Source organism: Sinocyclocheilus anshuiensis, unplaced genomic scaffold, assembly GCF_001515605.1.
Source record: "Sinocyclocheilus anshuiensis isolate Anshui unplaced genomic scaffold, SAMN03320099.WGS_v1.1 scaffold419, whole genome shotgun sequence".
Taxonomy (NCBI): Eukaryota; Metazoa; Chordata; class Actinopteri; order Cypriniformes; family Cyprinidae; genus Sinocyclocheilus; species Sinocyclocheilus anshuiensis.
This window is the reverse complement of record NW_015548228.1, coordinates 2093711-2104243: the sequence shown is the minus strand read 5'-3', so window position 1 is coordinate 2104243 and position 10533 is coordinate 2093711. Positions and strand designations below refer to the sequence as shown.

The 10533-nt window shown below is 35.0% G+C and overlaps 1 protein-coding gene across 1 annotated transcript in view; it reads right to left on the bottom strand.

The window, feature by feature from the left end:
• Positions 1–2411, bottom strand: part of LOC107654462 (transmembrane protease serine 9-like) — an 8328-nt gene extending 5917 nt beyond the window's left edge. The window contains exons 1-5 of the mRNA XM_016441530.1: positions 2354–2411; positions 1467–1487; positions 1199–1361; positions 846–1117; positions 606–754 (exon numbers count right to left, since the gene is read on the bottom strand). Coding sequence (XP_016297016.1) covers positions 606–754; positions 846–1117; positions 1199–1361; positions 1467–1487; positions 2354–2411 — 663 coding nt within the window. The remainder of the gene's footprint in view (positions 1–605; positions 755–845; positions 1118–1198; positions 1362–1466; positions 1488–2353) is intronic.
• Between the last annotated feature and the right edge of the window lie 8122 nt (positions 2412–10533).

The following is a 10533-nucleotide window of genomic DNA, read 5'->3' as shown; positions in this document are numbered from 1 at the left end:
TTTTTGGGGGGGGGGGGGGGTATTTTATGAAAATATATGGTTGTATTTGTATTTTAGGAATCGTCATAACCTGTCCATCTGTAACCTTCTTTAGTGTTCAGATGCCAGAATGGTGATAAGGTCATTTTTCAGTTATGAGATAATTTCACCAATTATTTAATTGCAATTGAATGCAAGGATCCTCTTGTCTTTAAAAAGTTATAAAAAAAAAATTTGTCTAAAAAGTTTAAAAGTTTCCCTTCTCTTTAAAAGGTTATAAAACCCTTGGTCTCACTTTTCCTTCACTACAGAACAAATTTCAGGAAAATGTTACAATCTAGGAAAAATAATGCATAAAACAGACCCCAAATATTTTGCACTAATGTATACTATATAATATACTGAGTTACTGACTGTGCAGGCAAGATCTCAAATACCTGAGTTTTGCAAGGAACCAGATAGTGTTTTGAACATGACTCACTAGGTTGAATTCTAAGTTTAACTTAGAACTTTTTTTACATTATTTACAGACACCCATTTTATATGATTTACTGTTTCACACTGAAGAAAAATTTCAACCCATTAAAAGTATGAAATAACCAAAATGGATGTACAGGAGTTGTTACCTGACAGGAGTCTTTCCCTCCTTCTAGTAGTCCGGCACATATCATGTTGTCTGTGATTGATGCAAAGTTTTTATTAAGACACTTACACTGCCTGTTTCCAACAACAGGCACTTGTACTTCCTGTAGAGTTTGCGGTGAGGGCAGGGAAACTGCGAAATACATTAAATGATCAAATATGGATCACACTGCAATAATACAGTATATTGTGTATGATCAAGGTTAGTAAAACTAAAAACTTACCGTCTGTCTTAATGTTTCCCCATCCGGTGACCCAGCTCACAGTGCGGTTGAAGAATGTACTGCTTGATGAAGCCAGACAGACTGGTCTGATAAAGTCAGTAAATGTCACCGGTGAAGACAGATGCAGAAGAGCAACGTCATTGTCATTAGTGCTGATAATGTAGCCTGGATGTTTTATTATTTCAGAGACACTCCTGGACTGTTCGTTTGCATTTACTCCTTCCTGTGTCCGTCGGCCCAGGTACACAGTTAGGGCAGCGGATGAAGTAATTCTAGTGGGAGAACAAGTGTTAAGAATTAAAAAAGTTTTTTTTTTTTTCAAATAATTGCAAGGGCTGGTCTGTGATAGTTACTTGGCAAAGCAGTGAGCTGCAGTCAGAACCCATTCATTGTTGATGAGTGATCCACCACAGAAATGGCCACTGCTTGTGTGAAGGCTGGCCTGCCATGGCCAAGCACCAGCCAGTGCATCCTGTCCTCCAACTATCCTTGTGTTGAGAGGTGGTCTGCCACACACTGACAATGACAATAGCAAAGCAAACATGTTTAGACAAACAACTGCTCATAGCAACATTTTTTAATAGGATTTGGCTATTTAAAATATGTGGTGAAAAGCTATACCATCCAGTTGTGCGTCACATCCTACAAAACAAGAAACAAGTTCAGTTAACTAAAACTTCAGGGGGAAAACAAACAAAAAAACGTGTGTGCAATATAAAACGTTTTTCCATAAAAGAATGCAATAGTTATGTTAGTAAAAATGACATTAGCTATACAATACAGGCTAAAGTTTGAAACAATTATGATTTTTTAAAGGCTACATTGCATACTCAGGCTCAGCAAGGCTACATTTATTTGATTAAAAAACAGTATTATTGTGAAATATTATTACAATTTAAAAGAATAGTTTTCTATTTTAATATGATTTAAAAATGTATTTATTCCTGTCATGTAAACTGAAATTTCAGCATCATTTCTCCAGTCTTCAGTGTCACATGATCCTTCAGAAATCATTCTAATATACTGATTTACTGCTCAATGAACATTTCTTTTTATTGTTATTACTAATGTTCAGAACAATTGTGCCATTCCAAAACAAGAATGCTGTTCCTTTATACTTTCTATACACTGAAGAATCCTGAAATCCCTGTATCACGTTTCCCTCAAAAACTGTTTTCATCAATGATAATAATAAGAACCATTATTAATAATTGACTATCAATAATAACTGAGAATCAAATCAGCATATTAGAATGATTTCTGAAGGACCATGTGACACTGAAGACTAGAGTAATGATGCTGAAATTTCAGTTTAAAATATATTTCATTTTAAAATACATTGAAATTCAAAACAGTTCTTTTAAATTGTAATAATATTTAGCAAAATATTGCTGTTTTTACTGTTATTTCAATGACTCCAAACGTTTGACTGGTATAGTATGTAGTATTATCGTTTATAAAAATGAATTTATAAACTTAAGTATTAATTATCCAATAAAAGAGCTTACCTCTCATTAGAAGAGCAACAGAAAATGCTACACTGAGTATATGGATCATCTTCCTCATCATCATCTCAGACAGCACAGCTCAGATACCTGCACCTGCTCTTAAATATCCCGGTTAACCCGTTTCCTACACACCCACACACTCTCTCAACACAATTGAAACAAAGCACGCCTCCGTCTCTCTCAGTCTGTAAGCTCTTTCAGTGTTCATTCGTCTTACTTATTGAGCAACCTGCATGTCTTAGTGAGATAAGTGACAGGCTGGTGACTCTAAATCATGCATAATTCTCATCTGTGCAAACTCTGAAATCTGAAACTTTGTTAAAAATGTGTTCAAATAAGGTGTTCGTTTATAGTTTTTTAACCTTTAGTGTAGATTGACTAAGGATGCTCGAGGCGCTTTTAGTGTTTCTGTCAGATTTTAAAACATGCAGCATCAGCAGCTCTGTTCGTTGGTAAAACTGTGTTGCATGATATTCCTTGAATTCCCAACCTGATCTCAAGATAAAAACGTAACTGTCAGGTGGAATTTTTGGTTGAATTCGAGCAACGTCGTTCATATGGAAACAAACATTTTAGGACGAAAAAGCATGAAGGTTCATCCCTAGCCCTACATCTAACAACACCAATTAATCGCCAATTCGTCAAAATGTAAAAAAGTTACCAATTGCCAGGAGAATGTGTTGCAATTGCCTGAAAACCTGTAATTGTGTTCTTTTTATATTATAACCTATACTTTCAGTTAAACTGCAGAGATGAATTAGCTTAAAGTAAAATTTCAGTGACCTACAAATGTCAACCATAAAAGATAATTTAACTGTTACAGGAAAAATAAGTCGTTCCTCATTCTTCTGCAAAGGAAAATTCTTTTGACTGCATGATCTAATTACAAAAGTATTTTTTCCAACAAAAGCGTGAGTCACGTAGCCTACAGCGGACATCACCTGGCTCATAGCCGGAGGAAACAAGTTGCATGCTTCTGGTAAACCGAGCGAAAACCATAAATAGCCACAAGCTAATTTTGCTGTAATAAAGTAACCATTTACTAATATATTTTAGGCCACATTTTTATTTCATTTGGCATTATTTGTTTAATATTGTTTATTACAAACATAATTAAAAACACAGTTAAGGGCAGTTTGCCTAATGATTCCAGAAATGAATGGGGTGACAGTAGCATCAGCATTCCCACCTAAATCTAAAAATGTATTTTCTCGTCTTTACTAATTAGCATATTTTCAATCGTCAGTCATAATTAAGAGTCATTTAGTTCAATTGATTAACGCTCACTACACTGTTGCTTAGAGCTTAGATTACTGCGAGAGCACAAGTTACATGCTGAATAATAATCGAGTGCAACATTACAACGATATAATGCTCATTGGCAGTTTTATTCCAGATGTGAATAAAAACCCAGCTAAAGGTGTAAACCCATTGTGAGATGTTTTTAATTACAATACTTTGCTTATGTAATACTTAATTAGCCAATGAATTAACGCAAGAAGGATGCTTAAATTACTCAGATTTACTGTATCACGTGCACCAACATCAAACAAATGTTTCTATGAGTAACAAGTCAAATGGATCTTTCTAATCTCAAATTACATGATGTATGTTTGTTTTTCATTTTAATTGTTTGTTTGCAATGCAATTATGGAATGTAGTGTTTTTCAGACCTGCTCTTGAGCCTTTTACAGTGTCACCACATTGAATGATTGACTAAAGAAAGGGTGTTAGACAGTCAAAATGTTTGTTGGAGAATTGAGAAACATAAGTGTAGCTTTATTAATTCCAGTCATGAAATAAAAAACAACAGATAACAGGTTTGTGTTCTTTCCTCCACAAAAACCAAATAACCAAATAACAATTTTTGTACAGTACAGTATAATTCTCTCTCTTTCTGAATCTGGGACAATTGAACAAACACAGCTACTATACAGTACATCTTAAGAACTAGTCTAACCAGCTAGCAGTTAGCCAAGAAGTAATCAGTCTTTTTGGACCGAAATTAGACCAATCTACCTTTTTATGTAGCTGACTTACAAAACATCAGCTTTAAGACCAAGGTTAGGAAAGAACCTCAAGCCATGACTCAAACTCAGGTCATCCAATGTGTTTGCCCACAAGTCAATTTAAACCATAAGAGCACTGCTCTCCTCTGTATCATCTCCTAAACCAGGAAGCTTTAGTGATTAAATATAGTTGTAGAAACCTCCTTCAATGTAAAGTCCAGTGTAATCCAGTTTAGAGAGTTTGTCCTTTTGTGTCTATCGCAATTTTTAATGTGGAATGTAAAAAAGAAATGTTTTATTGCTTTTGCAAATAATCATCAAATAAGTGATATCTTGCTGCACTCATTATGATGACCTTATAGTGAAAGTTCACAAGAAAAAAAAATGTTTTTTTCTTAAAAATTTCACATTTAATTAAATTTGTTACTTGCCATTTCCTTGTAATTATTTGTGAAATCTACTAGCAATTTCTGAAAGAAAATTATAGTAGTCACTCAAACCACACAAATGTTCACATTTTCATAAAATGTTCATAAAAACGTTTTGAACTGCTAGCTATGGATATTGTGGTGTCAAACACAATTAGGCATGATGCAGTACTGAGGCAAATTGCAGTTTATTTGAAAATTAATCAATTAAACAGATACTAAGAAGAAACTAAAATAGACATTATATGACCTAAAAACATAACATGAAACTGGAACCACTGTCCAAGACAAAATAATCAGTTTCAACATATACAAACATGAGGGCTATACAGCACTTCCTGGCAAAACAAAACACCTGCAAATCAGGGCAGGATTAGTTAAAGGAGACATGACAAGAACAAGACACACAAAAACTTCCAAATAAAAGCCATACTATATTCTTTTAACTAATAATTGATCTACATAAAAAAAAAAAAAAAAGGTCTCTCATTTGGAACAGCTTTCTGCTTTCACTGACTCTCTAACAAAATAAAGTAGGCCTGTTATTTTACTATAACTATTTATTTTTATTTTTAATAGCATCAGTTTTCTGGTATTTGGGCATTCAAGTCAAGTCAAAGAAGCTGTTGGGCTAAAACCTTAAACAGAAAAAAAAAACCCATGGTATTTTTTTCAGCAATCTGACAGATAATTTAGGCAAACGCTTCCATTTGCTTAAAAATTGCAATTTTAAATTGATCCTTTTTAAGATTTTTTCCTTAAGGTTTTCTTGAAAGAAGGTAATGGTGGTACATTAAGTGGCCAGATTCATGCCAGGTGTACACTGTATGGTTTAGCCATCCGAGACAACTTTTGCGAATCCTAAAGAATTCCTCGGATCCTTGGCCAAAATCTGTAGTCATGTTCGCAGACAGCTAATTAATGCGAGTAAATAAATAAAAAATTACATCTGATTATATTTTGCTATAGTGTCAGAAGTTTTGAGGCACAGTGAACCAAGAACCAATAGGTGCACAGAACCTGATGATGCACTTAGTGACAACAACAATCTACCTCTTGCTCCGCACACCATCTTTGTTTGATCTATTGTTCTTTTCAAGACAAGCCATGGTCAAAATTAAGACTTTTTGTTTGCTATAGCCACCATTTGTATCCTTTTTGTAAATTACTGAAAGTGTCACGAAATGATATCGATATGATATGTTCGTTTTTAACGAGTCTTGACTGTCATACAGTCTGACATTAATGACAGCTCTGATCTGATATGGTTTGGGATGCTGTTTGTACAGTCTGATAAGCAACAATCATAAAGGACTATTATACAGTGTGCACCTGGCTTAAGACAACAGCAATATGATAAATGAACAAATTAACTTTAATATGGAAGCAAAAGAAAAGAATAATAGGCAGCTTAACATGCAATTAAAGTAAGCACAAAAGAAAAAAGATTTGTTGTATGGAAAAAAGCTGCTTCTCATTCTTCATTAAATGGTCTAATTATAGCAACATTTTCTCAACAAGAAAACGAGACACGTTCTCAACGAGACACTTACAGCAGGCACGTGGCTGGCTCACAGCTGAGTAAAATGAGTCATAAATCCAGTAGTAAATGTTGAAGATGTGGCTTAATGTAACTTTAAAAATTGCTTTTGCTCATAGTAGCATTTTATGATTAAGCAAACAACCTAAAATACCACCAAGCACCGTTTTCAGGTTTTCCAGGTTTGTTCATCAGATATCTACTGGGTTAGTCACAGGGGCGTGTCTACGTGGTGGCCAGGGGTGGCACCGGCCCCCCTGAAATTTGGCTGGCCACCCCAGGTGCCCCCCCTACCAGATGTCTTGCTATAGGCTTGTTTTTAGTAAATTTCTAACTGCATCTGGCAGTGGCGGATCCTGGCATGTGTAGGCAGCTGCCTACCGCTTTCTAATCCTCTTTATACTTAATTTTAGGCAGCTTCTATACCGCGATCTCAATGCCAATGTCAAGAGCGCATAATGTGACGTGATCCATGTAGGCCTAATGCGCAAGCACGAATCTCCACTCGCAAGCAGATTTCCTTCACTCACACAAAACTGGACCTGTGCTTTTAAATATGCATTGTTCTTTTATGAATTGGCTCTGCTCTCACACAGATATTACATGTACGCTCAAACGTTGTCCTCGCATCACTGAAGACCAGAGGAGCTTTTTTTTCTAACCCCCCCCAATTGCAAAGAAACAATGACAAAGAGAAAGAAGATGAAGTACAGAAGGAATTGAAGAAAGAGAGATGGTGTAAGAGAGGACAGCAAAGTGGAGGAGAGACGGAGTGATTCAATTCATTCAAATCGGCCGTGTTATGAATCATGATGGATCTATTACTGCAACCCCATCCTCGTTTATGTCTGAATAATCCTTTATATGTGTGGATTAATGAAATAACAATAACATCTTAACCTTAAAATAACCGTTTTTTTTTCTTACTGAGAAAAACACTTCAATAAAAATTCAATTTCAATTTCGTTGTGAAAGCGAAACTACTTTGTTTGGTCTTCCAAAAGAGGACACTGTGTGCAGCACATTTTATGGAGGACCGTTGCCTGATCCTGGAAGAGTAGACTACAATGCCGGCTGTTCTGACTCAAAGACTGTAAGTAGGCTACGTTTTCATTTTAAGGATTTGCCACTGATGATTCAAACGTGAGTTTTTTGGGCAGTGTAAGACCAATCAGAGGCGTTCAGATGAGTCACCGCTGAAACACGCTGTTTCGTCACTGCGCGTGCTGGCCGACTGAAATCTCTGGCTAATTATCTCATCAGAAACAACAAAGTAACGATATACGAATGTAAGTAAGATATTAATTTTACAGTGTAAACAACTTTAGAGATTATTATGGGGACCTGCCAGAACTAACGCTACGCTAGATGTTTGTAATGTTATTTGTTGTGGAAATCATTAAAATTTTCTGTGATGGTTTTATTGTTTTATTTTTATTTATTTTTTTTCAGTAGAGACATAAGCCTATATCTGTTTGTGGCTGCTGTGTGTCATATGACAAGCATGAGAGCCCCCCCCCTTTATCCGTGCCACCTCAAAAATGCTGCCTCTGACACTACAATACAAAATTATTTGTCAAATAAATGAAACATGATGAAACATTCATTTTAGTTGAAATTGATGCAGCGATACATGACATGGTGAAAAATTATTGAATGAATAATAGGCTACTTAAAGTAGTTTAAGATTAATTTTAAAATTGTGCCCCCTAAAAGCACAAGTGGCCCCCCCCCAGTTACTGTGGTCTAGAACCGCCCCTGCATAGAGGAGAAACAATAATGTACAGTATGTGGAAAATAATGTGTTTTTTTAACCTTAAACCGCATAAACACATTTCATTACACCAAATACACAAAATAATGTTCTTTTTAGCAACATCATATGACCCCTTTAACATCTTTTGTCTTAAAAATCACTGTGTTCAAATGTCAAATCACTGTAAAACCTGCTGCTAATTTTAGTTGAAAATAATCAGGTGACAGGTTTCCGTTTTCTTTCAGTCAGATTCAATTCAGATTTCTTTACAAAGTTTTTACATCAAAAATTCTTAAATCTCTAGTCTCTTGTTTTCAAAAGTCAATCTTTAAAGTTAAAAATGTGTGTACTTTTAAATACTGGCATACATACTCTTTTTTTGGATAGGTACTTCATTTTAATTTGAATAAACCTTTTGACATAGTACCTGTAACATCTATACTAACTTAAGGCAGAATTTCTCAGCACACCTGTGGGGGTTTAGAGTGACATGAGGGTAAGTAAATGATGACAGATTTTGTTACATAGTAAAGACCATAGCTGAATTTGATGATGAAATTATAAAATTATGAAGAAAAAATATTGACTTGAGGTTTCAGAAAACTAGAGCTGAGTTGCTCAACATTAGATCACGAAGCACAGCAAGAAAGTTTGTAATCGCTGTCCGTCTCTCTCTAGAACAATTCTGGAAATCCACAGCTTGATTGCAAACCTGAGTGGTTCAAATTGGGTTTATTTCATCAGAATGTAAATCTTTTAAAATCCTAGAACACTGTCTTTTGTTACAAAGGAATGTGCACGCACTCGCAGGTAAACACTAACTAAACCTGTTAGCCCTGTCAAACACACGTCCTCAAATTACTATATGCAAAACAAACAAAAACAAACTTTTTGAGATCAGTGAAAATGTCATGCAGTGTTTCCATGAAATTACGTCTTTAAAATGTGCTTGACAATGACTGCTTTTGAAAAAAACAAAAAACAAAAAAAACATGGCAATAAATAAGAGTTAAAATTACAACATAAATGAAACAAATCAATGAAATAAAATATTTATTTAATAAGAAAATCTAAAAAGATATCCTATATGCAATTTTCTCATTCAATTTCTCTCAATTTTTTTCTCAGATAAATGTTTTAAGTATGTCTGGAAACAAGATTCTTTTGCTTTGCATATTGATTGGTAAGTTGGTCCACATTTAAAATAAATAAATAAATAACTTAAATCAAGTATGGCAATTTATGGATAGTTGCCATGCATTGGTTTTAACCATGTATAATGGGTTTGGTTACAGATTTGTAACCATTATTGTATTTTATCAATCTTGTCACATCAGTTGGGGATTTTTATTTCATTTTAAATAAGTAAATAAAATAAAATAAAAATCCCCAACTGATCGCATGTGAAATGTCACTTTTTATTAGAGAGACAGTGACGTACAACCTACACTGACAATCCATTAATGTATTCAGAATTTTTTTAATCATATGTACAGTATTTTTCATATATTTCTCCAAAGTAACTTAAGAATGGTGCAACGACTCATTGAAAAAATCGCTAAGTTAAGTAGAATGAGGAAGAAATCTTGTATTTCAACAGCAGTAGAAACAAGGAGCAGTAAGTTTGAGTATCGTATGATTCAATTGGATGATACTTTGGCAGTTTGTTCAGGGTGTGAGAGATTCTTTAAAGAACAAGTCGTCAGATCTACCTATAATTCACTCTACTTCCATCTAGAGGACAAACATTTAAACTGCATCTAGATTTGTAGGAGGCATGAACTCAAGTATAGGCACACAAGAGATTGAAGACTAAATCTTACTCTGGCGACTAAATTATGTCTAATATTAGCCAATGGCTAATAAATTCTCAGATTTTACTCGCCAGTGTGAGTTGGAGGTTAAGTGTAGCACAGATATATTTTCACTCACAGAACACTGACTGAGCGCTTCAGAGTTTCACTCTCCGTCAAGCGATCTGTGCTGTGGATGTGCAACGCGTATTTAACGTACCGTAAACTCTAGTGCGAAGGCGCACGTCTCCCCGTCGCTTGTTTCACACACACGCAGCGAGAGAGAGAGAGAGAGAATTGACGCGCTACATGTAAACGATATTCTTTGTTGTATTTTGCTGTCAAAATAACGGAGTTCCTTTGGAATTCTTCAGCGTTTAAGAACTGCCGCTTTCTCCGGTAATGAGCGGAACTAATGTGCAAACGGCAATCTCATTGGCTGGCGCTCACCTATTATCATCCCTGTTTTGATTTCAGCAAATCAGTTCGAGCGAACGCACACAACCTGATTAATATTCATGAATCCAGTAGCTCATTAATCCTTAGTGCGTTTTATATTGTTCTTATTAATTCGTATCATTATTATCTTATCAGTATTTTTGAATTCCCCCCCCCCCAATTTTTTTTTACAGAAACACTGAATGACCAAAAAAG